The sequence below is a fragment of the Tachysurus vachellii genome, chromosome 9 (assembly GCF_030014155.1).
Source record: "Tachysurus vachellii isolate PV-2020 chromosome 9, HZAU_Pvac_v1, whole genome shotgun sequence".
In the NCBI taxonomy this organism is placed as follows: Eukaryota; Metazoa; Chordata; class Actinopteri; order Siluriformes; family Bagridae; genus Tachysurus; species Tachysurus vachellii.
Window position 1 is genome coordinate 10,445,351 of NC_083468.1, and position 16,414 is coordinate 10,461,764.

The 16,414-nt window shown below is 34.6% G+C and overlaps 2 protein-coding genes across 3 annotated transcripts in view; one reads left to right on the forward strand and one right to left on the reverse strand.

The window, feature by feature from the left end:
• The window catches only part of LOC132851049 (latent-transforming growth factor beta-binding protein 4), a 424,131-nt gene that overhangs the window by 299,224 nt on the left and 108,493 nt on the right, over positions 1 to 16,414 (forward strand). Inside the window, exon 36 of one of the 2 annotated variants that reach the window (XM_060877625.1) lies at positions 340 to 357. The exons of the other annotated variant lie outside the window; for it this stretch is intronic. The gene's annotated coding sequence lies outside the window, so the exon portion shown is untranslated. Of the gene's footprint in view, positions 1 to 339; positions 358 to 16,414 lie in introns of those variants that run through there. 2 annotated transcript variants of the gene reach the window in all.
• On the reverse strand, positions 6,275 to 10,879 carry foxa3 (forkhead box A3). Its single transcript, XM_060877619.1, has 2 exons — positions 10,469 to 10,879; positions 6,275 to 9,056 (listed from the first exon to the last, which is right to left on the reverse strand). The coding sequence occupies exons 1-2, from the start codon at positions 10,538 to 10,540 to the stop codon at positions 7,872 to 7,874; spliced, it is 1,257 nt and encodes a 418-aa protein (XP_060733602.1). The 5' UTR covers positions 10,541 to 10,879; the 3' UTR covers positions 6,275 to 7,871.

Here is a 16,414-nt window from a genome sequence, read left to right on the forward strand (position 1 = left end):
CATGTCCTTATCTGAAACACACACACTCACCCACTCACTCTTGGAAACCTGGTGAACACACTAGGCCAGCACACTCTGTACTGCAAAACAGCTCACACATCTCATTGCGCATTAAAACACAGAGTGACTATATTGTCGCACTAATGCTAAGTTCAGTTCTATTTAATAACGTGTATATACAGTTGCATATGTACCATCTATATTTAATTAAATGTTAAATAATAAGTATTAACAAATATTAAAATATTTGTCTCAGCAACTATTTATCACAGTTGGTCCTTAACATTTTCCTATGGCTTTATAATATTAGAATGTGATTGTATTTAAACACACACACACACACACACACACACACACACACACACACACAAACACACAAACACAAACTTTTCAGACTAAGAAGACCATAAAGGTGACAGTTCATTATATGACTGCAGTAAAAAGTGTAATGATGTCATAGTTGACATATGATTTAATAGAGACATGTCTCCGTCATCTGTACTATAAGACAGGTCTACTATACTGTGTGCATTGTTTAGTTAGAGACACAAACTTGAATGTACATTGACTTCACAATAAACTCTCTCACAGCAGTCTGAGTTATTAGCACCTTATAAAATGGAGCAAAAATAAACCACAATATTTGGCTTTTAATTAGCATGGATTAATTAAAATAAATAAAAATAAATTTCATTGCAACTTTATCAACAATGATGTAAAATATTATTGTTATTAATTATTAATCTCATATGAACTTTTTTTAAGATGCCAATCACACATGAGTCATAATGCAAAGTCAGTTCTAAACACAAGACGGATATAAAGCTTAGGTGAGAGTCTCACCCTCTTTCTCTCTCTCTCTCTCTCTCTCTCTCTCTCTCTCTCTCTCTCTCTCTCTCTCTCTCTTTCTGTCTCACACACACGCGCACACACACACAAACACACACACACACACACACACACACACACACACACACACACACACACACACACACACACATAACACACACACTCATCCTTCAAATGTGTCATAACTGAAGAAACAGCCTGAGGCGTGAACGGGTGGCTTAAACGCTTTCTTTAAAACCCACTTATGTAAACAGACCGTGTTCCTCCTCCAGGATGCAGTGGAGGATATTTCACTCTTTTACATCTTCAGGGAAGGGCACGGTTTCTCTCCATCTTGATCCTTCTGACTTGATGCTATCTGCACCACCTGTAAATAAACATTCCTGTTTACCCAGGTCATATCCTTTTACTGAAATGCAACTGTAACATTTATTATCCCCTAAATCTATATCAACTACATGTGCACTTCCTGCAGGAAACAAACGGGAGAAAGAGCGCTTAAGAAAAAGAACAAATACAAAGAGAAAGATAGATAAGAAACGAAAAGAAGGAGAATGTGAATTATGAAAGAATAGTAGAATTGAAAAGAAGAATTAAAATTGAAGAAAGAAATTGAAAGAAAGAAATAGAGGGAAAAATCTGCCCTTCTTTCTGTCTTGCCATACGACAATCTAATAATATGTCTACAGACCAGTGTGTTTCTCTCTCTCTATCTATCTATCTATCTATCTATCTATCTATCTATCTATCTATCTATCTATCTATCTATCTATAGCTGTCAATTATGTTTATTACATAATTTATTCAATATGATTTGTTACTGTTATACAAATATCCAGGTGGGAGATAGTCAAGTACTCAATGTATAGTGTGAAGGTATAGTGCATGATTTGAGACACAGCTAGTGTAACCTGTTAGCTAAGGTTAGTTAATTAGCTGGTTATATTAATCAAGATGGCAGGGAATAATTCTGATTAAACAGTTAATGCACAAAACTTTTTCTTTCTTTACGTTTATTTTCCAGGGTAACTACGTTATTGTGCCGATAAGACAGGTGAGGTGAGCCCTTCATAATTTTTTTTTATGTTTCTCTGGAAACCCTATCAGTGTAATGCTGGTCTTATCAGCTTTAACAGCAAAGCACCACTATGCTCAATATAGAGAAATAACAATTACAGTTAACGTCTAGTTAAATAGCCATATAAGGCTCCATAAACACCTAATGTTTTTTTAAATAGTTACTATATTATGAAGTGTCCATAGAATGTTCATTCATCTTCATTCATCTTCTACCGCTTATCCGAACTACCTCGGGTCACGGGGAGCCTGTGCCTATCTCAGGCGTCATCGGGCATCAAGGCAGGATACACCCTGGACGGAGTGCCAACCCATCACAGGGCTCCATAGAATGTTAATTGTATAATTAACTCACTCATAATCTAACAATGAAAAATGACAGTAAAGAGAGAGGTCTACTGATCTGACATAAACATGGCTTAGATCATCCATATGGTTACAAACACTACTTACAAAAACACATCTGTTAAACATCTGAAATTAACTGAAATATTCTATTATTCATTGCAAACTTATTAGATCTAAATTACTACTAACTATATTAAATAGCTACTATTAAATGTATAACAGGTAGGCAGCTAGCACTCATAGGTAACAAGCTCAAGATACACCATCTTAGCTTTACAATAACTTTGTGACTGTCTTACCCTTGACATTAACTAGAGGATCTGTTCAACAGAAATTACAATTCTACAACTGAACTAGATTTTGTTTATAAAAGGAGCAGAATAGATAAAGCAGTAAGTGTTGGTCTGAAGGTTAGATAATATTTAGAAATGGTCACATAAGGATAAAAGGTAAGGAAGGGAGGGAGACAAAGCCACCTCATTTGGTACAGATGGAGATGGACAGAGAAATACAATGAGATCCAAAATTCTAAATCGAACCTGAATCATCAGGTTTTACACGCAATTACACTTTGCCAGTAAACTGTCCTTAAAGCAAATGCCAAGAAATTTTCAAGTTCATGTAAATATTTTATAAATGTTTCATTTCCACTCATTTCTTATAGAATCATTTGGTAATTAAAGATTTTGTTTTAAATTGGTAAAGCATAAAGCAAAATAGAAGCATTTTCTTTATTGGTCTTTTTATTTGATGTATTTCTAAATTCATTAGGAATATTTGTACAATTTTGTATAGACTGATTAACTTTTAGCCTGTTACAGTTTCTTGAACACACTCAGACTTTGTGGCAACTGCTTATCCTGGTAAGAGTTGTAGGGGAGCCAGTTGTAGTGGTTGTGAAGCAGGAATACACTGTGAATGGAATGCCAGCCCATCCAAGGGCACCATGCAAACAGACATTCACACACTCATCACACATGGGGCACTTTTAGGTAGACCTTTTGGGCATGTTTTAGGTATGTTAGAAAAAAACCAGAGGAACACAAGAAGGACAAACTGAAACTCCACACCGGAAGTAACCTGAGCGTTTATTGAATCATTCATCTAAATTAAGTTGCTGGTATTTGATTAATATTATTGTTATGATACACAATTTGTAATATTGAAAGATATTTATTTTTTTAATATTCATTTTTGGTTCCAGTAATATCTGAGCAACGTGTTGTAACAATACAGAATTTGTGACAGTACAAAGAACGATGCACACAAACCACTTTCCAGTTTCTGTGAAACTCAGCATAAATCATTGTATAAATACTTAAAAATGACAGACCACCTCGAGCCATCTCATGGTCGACTACTCATTCCTGAGATCCTGTTTCTGTCTGTGTGGAGTCTAACCCATATCAATCCAACCATATTTTAAGATTCTGCTAGGTGAATTTGCTAGCTAAAAAAAATCCCTTTAGGTGTGAACGAGTCTGTAAATGTGTGTGTTCATGGTGCCTCAGGCCCAATGTTCCCAGTACGAGCTCCGGATCCACCACACCCTGACCAGGATATAACAGTAACGGAAGATTAATGAACAGACCATCGCTTCCTACACAAGGCATATTTGATCATTCCAGAGAACAATGAAATTTGGGCTAGAAAAATTATAATAGACCAGTATATTATATTAGAAATATTAAAATATTGGTTCCTTAATCATTTATATTTAACAGTTTTAGTATATTCTATTTTTGCTCGACTAGAATATATACTAGAATTATGTGACTTAAAAAAAAAAACAAATGTCCATCAGAACATCAAATCAAATTACTGACTAACCAATGAAGAAGCAGGAAGCAACACATGATAGCAGGATTCTATACACTCATTGGGATGTTTAGTGGAGGCTCTGCTGGTCAGTGTAAATGAAAATAAATTCAAGGCATACACCAGTGTGTGTATGCACTCTGGAATGACTGTAATGCTGTAATCTCTATATCCCATAATAACCCAAACAGTGTAGTATGTATAACATTACAATTTAATTCTTATTATTTTGCCCATATCTGTATGTCAGAAGGATCTCATGTTCATTGCTTGAGCAACAGTTAAGTAATTATCATTGAGAAATTTTATTACCAGGTGACCTTGAAAAACCGCATACATGCTGTTATAAGGCTACATCTGTTTCACTGAGGAAACTGTGGTCCTTTTCACTCATATAAGAGTGCTGGTCTGTGTGTGTGTGTGTGTGTGTGTAGCTCACTATGTTTATTTAAGGAGTCTAGCATGGCTTCTTGTCTGAAAATTGATATTTAGTCAAATGGTTTCATTGCAAACTTATAAAGACTGAATATGATGACATTTAATTTATTCAATCTTTATGAGCAGCTATCTTGGTCTTCACAACATGACGTTTTAGAAAATGAATTATTTTGCATGTTGATTTTGCTTTATGACTAAATAAATATCCGAATTTATATGGTCTAAAATGTGTAACTTATGTAATGTGTCACTAGTTATAACTAGTTTTGATGGACAGCTATTATTTAAATGAGCATTAAATGTCCAATAATATGATTCTACATCTATACATCTAATAATAATATTTGTTATAATAATATTTAAGAATAATATAAGCAAATTTGCAGCTTTTTAACTTTTTAACAGGTTAACATAACAACTGATGATACCTGAAGCATATGTTAAAATAAGCACTAAAATAAACGATGATACCTGAAGCATATGTTAAAATAAGCACAGAAACTCAAAATAATCCCCCAGTTTTTATCTTTTAATAAGAAAAGAACATGAAATATACCATATAACAACCTTTTGTGCCAATATATAATATATACACATATATTAATGCATTTCTCTTTGAGGACTGAAAGCAAACAATTTAAATAAACAATAACACAACAATAACCCATTTCTGACCTGAAATGTTTTTCCTCACACCAAACCTTTTATTTTTACACAACAGAAAAAAAACTTTTTAAAAGTCTGAGATGATCAACGAGTGACACGTTAGCATGATGTCATCAATTGGATTAGCCTCTTTTGTGTGAAATAAAGTAGTTGCAAGGCTTTGTAGTAACAAATTGACAGTACCCCCTCCCTTAAACAGGGGGTCACTAGTGCAAAGTACTGTGTGTAAATGAAGTTCACCGCTCTTTGCAAGCACTCATAACTGTTACTCAGTTACACGATATGATATAACAGGAATTACCACTTAAAATACATGTTTTCATAAACTGACAGAAGACATTCCTGTGGTTATATTTAACTATTTGTCTGACAATTTCACTTGCTAGCTCTGAAACTATTTGCAACCGAGGAATATGTTTACAGTTGGGAGATAGCTTTCTGTCTCAACTAATGTTTATTTTTTCTTTCCTGTTAGGATTAGCAGCTCTATTTGTATTGAAATATCACGGGAAATTGTTCAAGATAGGTGCACCTATATACCAAACGTAATATGACCTGATCGGCTGTATGTGTAATTTGTTAGCAGGCTTTAGTTAGTCAGCAATGTTAGTCACCTTGTTACATAAACGTTAAAAGCTCAGCTGTGTTTGAGCTGAGCAGCTAGCAAATAACTGAATATTACATGCACAGTTTGCTATAATGAAGCTGAATACTAAATAGTGCATTACATACAGTCATTTTTAGAAACATTGGGCCTTGCTTATTCATTTTATAGTCAGGTTATGTTAATGCTTTCATAGGCCAATCCAAACCCAAAAAGAATTTTATTTTAAATCAGTAACCACAATTTTCTTTACACGTACATGACAAAACTCTCAGAGGGCTGAAAATGACAAAATGTCAATTAAATGGTCTTGTGTAGTGTTTCCAGTAAAGCATCTCAGCCACTGCAGCTAACCGGCCTAACTGGTTAAAAACTTGCTCCTTTAAAAAAATGCCATTTATTTTTACTTTATTTGAATGCCTAGACTTATTTGAATGAATTTATCAGCTTTTGTTTTTCAGATTTCTTTATTTATATGAGATCACACACATTCCAATTTATATCATGAAATGTATGAGTCATTAAAAATAAATAAGTTTTTGAAAACGTAATCTGTACATCTATTTCTTGAATCAAATGGATTTTTATGAGTAGCACATTATGTTGTGTAATTGCTCCTACAAACAATTTATCAACATTTGGGTCATATTCAATGTAATAACCAAGGCCCGTTATTTTAAAAAATATTACAAATTTGATTTAAAGGACAGGTGATTAGTGTGAAAATTATTACATGTAATATTGGCACATGCCTAGCACTTTATAGCCATTAAAACTTTGCTGTGGCACACAAATGATAACAGAACATTTTTTCTTATTTTTAAGACTCAGTTTAATTACTGGAAAAGGGCTTTGAGACTAAATGTTTACCACAGTTTGTTTAAAAGCATAGACTTAAAAATATCTTTGCCATTTTTTTTTTTTTTAAAAGTCATTACACATGTAGCAATGCAACATTACACGTTTGCGCACTTTATGCTAACAGGAACGGCACACTATGCTGTAACATGAGACTGTACTGTAGCGACATTGTTATACACACACACACACACACACACACAAACACACACACAAAATATACAACCCATAATAATCCCAAAACACAAAAAAAGAAAAATAAGATATATTAATTTCTTCCCTTCATAAATAAATGGCTTTTCCCCTTTTGCCACAGACAGTGTATATACACATTTTGTGTTTGTATCTCATCCTTGTTTTTTAATGCCAGGCCCTGGCATTAAAAAGGCCAAATGTTTAACAAAATCTATTTGTGTAAGTTCATCACACTGGCCTATGCGTGGAGGTGGGTGTTACTGGTATATCAGATTCTGTATGTTCATCTCAATTAAAGGTACAATTTGGTCATGAATGTAATGTACAGTCATCCCCCTGCCACAAATATAGTTGATCAGCCAAGACTTGTTTTTATGTTATTAACTGAGATACCAGTTTAGCACTCAATTGATAGACCTTAATAGACATTGTTTGGCTCAGTAACACCATTTTTACGTAAACATTATAAAACAAGAAAGAATGTTGAAACTGTATAAAAACACTAAAGTATACAAATAACTTGAACTATATATCTTCTAACATATATCTATGCATTCCAGCTGTAGATTATACCTCCCACCAGAGTCTGATGCTCATGTGCAGTGATATCAACCTTTGCTGAGGAAGAAATAGACATGGCTTGCAGTTTATATGCTGCTAAACAGGAGGCTATAAACTTCCCTTAAATGTTAGCTTTGTGAGACCTGCAGCTCCAATGCAAAAATAAAGAAACAAATATCACACTACAAACATGTCTTGACTGATTGACTACCTTTGACTAAGGGGCTTTACAGTCCAGTTGGTGTGGAAGCTTAAAAACTTAGAGTGAGGGGCAGGGTAAGCACTTTTATAGACTTGTTTTTATCGAATCCAATGACATTCCTATGAATTTCAACATATGTAGTCAGAGACAGAGAAATAAATGTCCTGTTTTCATTGCGTTAAAGGCCTGCTACCAATCAAAGGTTTTTTAAAACCTGATTTGTCCAAAAAAAAAAAATCTTTGGAAAGCCCCTATCTAGGACGCATTAAGCACAGACCTGCTGTAGAGGGTCTGGTAATAGGCACCTGAGTCGATGCTTGAGGGACCAGCGCTGTCATAAATCTGTTTGGCGGCTACAGGTGAGGAAGCTGCATAACCATTGTAGGCCATGACATGATCCTGGTATGATTTGAGCTCCATTTTCTGCTCATTAGACATGAGGTTGGTGATGGAAAACGGGTGGTTGAAGTTGTACTGAGGGTCCATGGACTTGAGTGGGTCATTCTGCAAATCCAGATGATGATGCTGGAGGGGATTGGAGAGGAGATGAGAACTTGTGTTTATGCCCTCGGAGTGCAGGTGAGCTCCAGTAGAGGGCATTGAGGATGGAATAGCACTTTGAGATGGACCCTCAAGTGCTGCTAGACTCATTTGCTGCTCTTCAGATGCAGAGCCAGGATGAGAAACATCAGACTGGGCTGAATCGGCACCGTCAGATGAACCTGTAGCAGGGCTTCGGTCCTCCTGCACACCTTCACTGTTCCCATGTTTAGAGTTCAAGCCATCCTGAGACTTTCCCCTACCCTTCTTTCCTGGCTTGTCTTCGATTTTGAAGCGTTTCTGGCGCCTAAGATAGCATCCATTCTCAAACATGTTGCCTGAGTTGGGATGCAGTGCCCAGTAAGAACCTTTCCCAGGTTTATCAGGCGAACGAGCAACTTTAACGAAACAGTCATTGAAAGAGAGTGAATGGCGGATTGAATTCTGCCAGCGCTGTTGGTTCTCACGGTAGTATGGGAACAGATCCATGATCCACTGGTAGATCTCATTCAGAGTTAGCATCTTGCTGCCTGACTGTTGGATCGCCATTGTGATCAGTGAGATGTACGAGTACGGTGGCTTGGCATGAGTCAGAGACCGGCGATATGGCTTGGGTACTTCCTTAGCACGGTTCAGTGATGGTGGAGATGGATAACTGAGCTGATTCATGCTTTGGTAGTGAGAAAGTGGAGCCAGAGATGAAGATGAAGGGCTTAATTGGGTTAATGGGCTGGGGTTTAAAGAGGTACCCAGGTTCATGTGATTGGTCGCTCCACCCATGGCATTCAGACCCGGGTTTCCGTATCCCATGTTCATGCTTGCACTCGAGCCAGCCGGGTTCAAGTTGATGTAACTGTTCAGACTACTCACAGAATTCATGGCACTTGCAGGGGAATACATCTGGAGCAAAGAATAATTATATATATTAAACTTAAACATACATACACACATACATACATACTAACACTTTGATTATAGTTAAATAAAAATTATAAAATATATATAATAAAATTAGATATAATTTTATTATATCTTTAAAAATAAAGGCACTGCAATATAATTGCATATTGGTTTACTCTGTTAGATTATAGAAATGGTTTCATAATACTGCATAAAACCTGATTATTGAACTACAATTTAAATGGATTATAATTGTAATTGTCTCTGGATCTCAAATCTCAAAAGCAACAGAATAAAACAAAAATGAACTGTTACTATTTACTAACTATTCGGTTTCCTTTGTTTCCTGTATCTAGTGTCCTTTAATTTTTCAGTTTTTCCTTTGGCTTAAATGTCCGAGGAGAATATCAATTTTAAAAATGATTCACAATCATAGTTAAAAAAAGATATTTATATATTTAAAAAATATTTAATATTTTATAGACAAAATAGCAAAGAACGTGGGGTATTAAAATCCTTCTAAAGCTACTGATATTGTAGCAATATTTCTACTTATTTTGATTGGTCGAAAAATTCGTAGAGTATTTAATTCGTATTTAAAAATAAAGAGCAAAAATAGTTTCATTATTTTTAATTATAAAACTATTATGTGTTATGTTGGCGAGGTAAATCGCTGCATTAGATCCCATTGACTATTAGATACATTATTTCCCACGGTTTATTAGATATAATCTGTACATTTTTAAATGCATAATAAGTACATTAGGCTAATTAATATTTCTCCTAAAAGTTTGACTACAGATTAAATGTTTAGATAGAGACTCATCAGGACACATATATCTCTTCGTAAAGTGTAATCCGCTTAAAAATGATTTTAAGTTTAAAACTAATTATCCACATTCAATTCTTCTTTAGAAAGTGTTATTTTATTTACTATTTTTTTTAAATAATAAATCCGAAATGACTCTTAACACTAGGCCTAATTTAATCTATAAGGCAAATTTCAACTCTAGAGTTTTATCAACAGCCAGTTTTAAAGGAACTCGTGGAAGAAACTCAACATTTTACTACAACTTTAGACGTGAAAATTGCTTTTTTTTTTTTTTTACAAATTGTTTTATTGCAATACTATTCACATATTTATATAACAATTTAGAACAACAGGACCGAATTAATTATAATTTGTTAACCCTAACTTTATACATGTTCTTATTGGTTATTACGTGTGCATGCGACTTAATTTTAATATTATAATAAAATGTGCTGATTGAATTAACATTATTATTAACTATAATAATTATTGATAATTTACCAGTATTTACCAGTATTGTGTGTGTGTGTGTGTGTGTGTGTGTGTGTGTGTGTGTGTGTGTGTGTGTGTGTGTGTGTGTGTGTGTGTGCGTGTGTTTTACCTCACTAGCCTCACTGTAAAATCCGCTCCACTCCGGTATTTCATGACTTTCCATTTTCACAGAGCTCAACATCCCAAAAGAAAAAAATAGATGATATGAAATTTCGTTGTTTTTTTTTAAAATATCTTGGGTCTCAAAAAAAATTCAGGATCCGATTCAATATTCAGGAGAAAATATCCAAATAGCGCGAACTCCAATAATATCAATAACTCTTAAAAACTGACCTCTGCTGTAACTTGGATATTTTAATGTATTTATATCTCTCTTAGTCTCGTTGTCAGAAACTCTTCAGTTCATCCCTGAAACATTTAAGAGTAAATCCAGAATAAGAAGAAATAAGGACATCCAGATGTGGAGCAGCGCGCGCACCGTGCTGCTGCTTGGGGAACTGGATCTCAGAGTGCGTGTGGAGTTAAAAGTTCAGCCGGCTTTAAGCTCAGGTATAAAAAAAGAAGGCCACGCCTCATCAACGCCTCGTTTAAATATTATCTTTCATTCCTCCTCCTTCCGGGTTTCCAAGTTTCAGGACGAATCCATTTTGCCCCCTGCTGACCTGTATATTGGCACCAGACCTTGAAATTAAAGTTTGAATCAACTTTCGAAAACATCATTCTGTTGGAAAATAAAAACTATTTAAAAATAACAGCTTATTTTTTATTGCATTGATTGCACTGAATGTATTACCAGAGTAAAGGAATAAAACGACAATGACTGGGTTTAAAAAATATAACTTCGAGTGCTGACCTCAATGCAAGAAAGCAATAGTCGTAAAAATGTCAGTTTAACTAGTCAAATGCATATTCTTTAGAATAGGAACATACATATAAATTTACTTGAAGAAACAAAATAATATTACAGTGTCTGTTTTATTTATTTACTTGTTTGTTTGTTTGTTTGTTTATGTATTTACTTATTTATTTGTTTGTTTACTTTAGTTATTTATTTGTTTGTTTATTTTTTAGGTTTTTTTGTTATACAAACTTTGTAAACCTCTGTCCGTTTTAATCAGACAACTAAACATTAAAACACACATTTAAATGTCGATTATAGGCTATACATAACCTTATTTGAGTTTTGTTTATCTTGTTTAAGCTTGTCAAAAATTATCTCATCAATAAATACCATAGTAATTAAAATAGCAATTGTTGTTAATTGGCTATTTCATTTCGGAATTTGGATGAACCGAACAACGACACATGCAAAACAGATACAAACAAATAGTCAAATAATCATTTGACAAATCAGTACAATCACAATAGCAGTAGCCTTAGATACTGTAAACCTGTACAAGAACGCATGGGTATATATACTCTTGTTTATAAACGCACTGTATAAAGAATAAAAGAACAATTTATAGGATTGTTAACGTGTAGACAGCCATATAGATAGATAGATAGATAGATAGATAGATAGATAGATAGATAGATAGATAGATAGATAGATAGATAGATAGATATGTGTTCACTAAGTGATCATTTGCTCATTCGGAAAGAAATGAGTCTTCTGAGAAGTTGCTCTCTCCCTCCGCGAATCCACATCCTCGTCCTCTCAGACTGATAGTCATCTGAATATCAATTGCGTTTCCTCTAATGCTTAATGAATGGTCGTGTAATGGAGAAGATCACAGGGGGGTCCGACAGGATTAATGGGGGCAGGAGCACAAGAGAGGGTCTCCTGCACCTGGTGTATAGCAGGGTCTCTATGTGCATAACGAACGCATGCATACGACAGGCCTATGTCTATAAATGTGTCACTATATGTATTATTAAATGTTTGATACTTAAAGAAGCTTAAAGAAATAGATCCTATTTTAGGATTTTTTTTGTCATTGCACACACATATACACACTGCCCTTCACACACCGACACCCTGAGGGACACAATTTACAACTGCTCTCAAAAAAAATGTGTAATGTGGATTTAATGGAACGGACGATTAACACTTTGCATCTGGGGAAAACACATCCTTCTAGAAGGAGGATCGTGTGTGTGCTTGCGTGCGTGCGTGTGTGTATGTGTGTGTGTGCAGGGGGCTTAAAGACTTAAACATAAATAAATAAATAAATAATCACTTAGGGTATGAAATAATGTTTTCCGGACAAAATCTAGTTACAGGGTTGGATGAAGTAATTTCTACACATTAATGGGGAGAATGCGCAAATGGCACACACACACACACACACACACACACACACACACACACACACTTTCCTGCAGTCTAGGCGCATCGTTCATTAACACCTCAATAATTAGTGAACAAAAGCTCTTAATGGGTCACACTAATGGAGGAAGCTGGAGATTTAAAGGACTTTTTATCAGTCACACCAGAGACTCACGCTCAACGTTATTCTGACTAAACTTTTCTAGAACACACACACACACACACAACCACACACACACACACACACACACACACACACACACACACACACACACACACACACACACACACACACACAAAACTATAGCATATCAATAAGAACCATAAAACCTAATAACTTATTAGCCTAATACATACATTTAACAATATGTAGGCCAAATAAAAACCATGTTCTTTGAAATATAAACTTAAAATGCGGCCTGTGTCAAAAAACAAGCAGAAAAATCATCAGTTATCGGATATCGTTAAATAAAAATAGAATACAGCTTATAAATCAAAATAAATAAAAACAAATAACATTGATATAAATTATGCTAATAAAAACAACGTTTTAGCTACAGGTAAATTAGTCTTTCTTATTTCTGGGCATCCGGGTTGCCAGAGCATTGACAGCCACTGGGAATTCGGGTTGCCAGAACATTCACAGCCACTGGGCTTCCGGGTTGCCAGAACATTCACAGACACTGGGAATCCGGGTTGCCAGAGCATTGACAGACACTGGGATTCTGGGTTGCAAGAGCATTGACAGCCACTGGGCATCCGGGATTTCCAGAGCATTGACAGACACTGGGAATCCGGGTTGGTAGCAGTATTGTAATGTAACGGAGTACAAATACTTCATTACTGTACTTAAGTAGAAATTTCAGGTATCTGTACTTTATTTCGTTATTTAAATTCATGTCAACTTTCACTTTTACTCCACTACATTTCCTAGATAAAATGTATAATTTTACTCCGTTATATTTCCACTAAGCATCTTCGTTACTCGTTACTACAAAATAAAATCAGAAGAAATGTGTGCGACTGCAATAAGGGAGGTTTGGCGAATCACTGCTCCTAGATTGCATTACGCTCCGCACGCTCTACGGAGAAGCACAGGCACGCGCAGCGTGCACGCGCAGTCAGAGCTGGAGGCATTTATCTATAACGTTAATCGGCTGAAAGCCGCAAATACGGCAACCAAAAGCAGTGAAATTTCACTATTCTTATTACCAGAGTTGTAGCACAAACAAAATATTAATGCAAACATTCCATTCAATACAAAATCAAAATAACATTTATTGATTTGGTCTTTGTCTTGTGAGTATTTTTATTAATGACTGCATTCATTGGACACACTGTTTGTAGAGAATGCACATATACATGAACTGATTTGATTCAAGACTGATATCATTACATCATGCATAAAATGTTGGTGTCCACTTTTGCCATTTAATAATACCATACATTTTGGCTTACTATGTAGTCATATAATATAAAACTCTTCTTGTTTTAAATTCTCCCTGAGGGCTAAACCCCCTAAAGATGAAATCCTAGAACCGCCCCTGCTCTTATGCCTACCGAAAATCACTGAAATTTTACATTTTACTTTTACTTCGAATACTTAAGTACATTAAATATCAGAAAAATTACTTTTGATACTTAAGTACAGTATATATCACATACTTTAAGACTTTTACTTGAGTAATATTCTAAAAAGTAACTTTCACTTCTACCAAAGTCTTTTTTCTAGTACGATACTTGTACTTTTACTCAAGTTTTGCTTTCTAGTACTTTGTACAACACTGTTTGCTAGAGCATTGACAGCCACTGGGAATCTGGTTGCCAGAACATTGACAGCCACAGTCACACAAAAGAGTCATTTTCAACTTAACAGGGAAAAGATTGATTACAATAATTGTAGGGATGATTCATTTTCAATTGACAATGTGGATTTAATAATAGTGTGGCTGTGGTATAATCGGAATAGCATATCTCTAACATAGCAAACTTAAAACTACTCAAAATATGCAATTTTAAAGTTAGCTCCTTATCAGTTTCTTCTTCTTCGTCGTCTTCTTCTTCTTCTTCTTCTTCTTCTTCTTCTTCTTCTTCTTCTTCTTCTTCTTATTATTATTATTATTATTATTATTATAATCATTGTTGTTGTTATTTATATGTTTCTGTTAGAATGAGCAGCAGTTGCAATTAAATGAAATCTGAAAATCGATCACTACTTCCCTCGTCCGGTTGTATATATGCACTTTATACATAACCTTCCAACAGTGAAACTGCTGCCATCCTGGTGCCTTGTAAAGAGCTTGCACTGCACATTGGAGAATAAATCATCCTAAATATTATATTTTGTGGTTCAATCATAAAAACATGGATCATCAAAGTGGCTACTGAAGATCTGTTTATTTATTACTTAAATTATATAGAGGATGATGATGATAATAATAATAATAATAATAATAATAATAATAATAATAATAATAATAATAATAATGCATTTACCTTAAGGATTTTATTGTTGTCTCTTTAAATGACATCTTAAAGGTCTTTACAAAAAACATACACGTTGAAAACAACCAAATAAACATAATTATTATCCCTTTAAAATCCTTCAGACTTTTTATGTAACACTTCCGATTTGTTTGGTGCTGGAGGAAAGAACAGGTGCTAGGTAAAAATAATAACCAAAACTAGCATTCTAGAGTGTTCTTATATAAAACTCAACAAGAGTGAAGAACCCTGAATTGCCCAATGATTGAGTCCTTAAAAACCCTTCAAAATCGTCTTATAAGAGTGTGTAAAAAGTTCAGAAACAATTAATATGTCTATAGCGTGCATGGAAAACCTTTAAACTTCAAGTGATATGAAATTTTACGTCTCATAAAGTGGAACAACAAGCAACAAAGGAAACAACAAGAAGAACACATTATCTATTCTTCTTCTGTATTCAGCTTTAGATTAGAGTAATAATGGTAAATGGCTAGAAGTTCCTGATCTTATGAAACTTTCAGAAGAAATCATATGTTGCTTTTGGCTTTTGGATAAAATCACTGCACTTTCACTCTCATGTTCCTGTTATTCATGCATGAAAACAGCCAAGTGGTAATGCATCATCTCCTCCATAAAGATATTAGGTTCATCTATTAAAATGATCTATACAGTTTTTGTGGTTACACAGTGTTACTTCACCATGGAACAGGTTTGGAGATACAAACTGTTCAAATCACCTCACCAACTTCACGGATAAAGTTTTCTACTAAACAATTTATATTGATAAATTGGTAAAAATGGGCCAAAAAAGTTTGGAGTATGTTATGAATTTCCACATACAAACTCCTGCTGACACAGCATGATTGGTGTGAAGTGGTTTTGGTGAGGGTGGCATTGTTTTTTTTTTTTTTTTGGCTAATGAAGAAAAAATGTACTGGCATGCTACAGTTGATATAAAAACTTTGCAAACCTTTGTAAAATGTGATTTGCTTTTTTTTGTGATTTAAAAAAATTAAACAAAAATTTTCATACAGAACACTGGCCAAAAATTTGATCATCAATTTACAACCTGTTGGCTTGACACCACTGATATAGAGACTAAAAGTATTATAAGGAGATAATGGTGGTGGACAAGGAGAGGGCTTTCAAAGAAATTTAAGCTTATGTAATGCATTAAAGATAGAATAAAAATTATGTGCACTGATTGTTCTTTTGGGTAATTCCATGGAAATTCCTGACATTATTTCGTTTGCATAAAGTCTTCTTTTGACATCACAACACTAGATTCTGAAACTAGCAGTT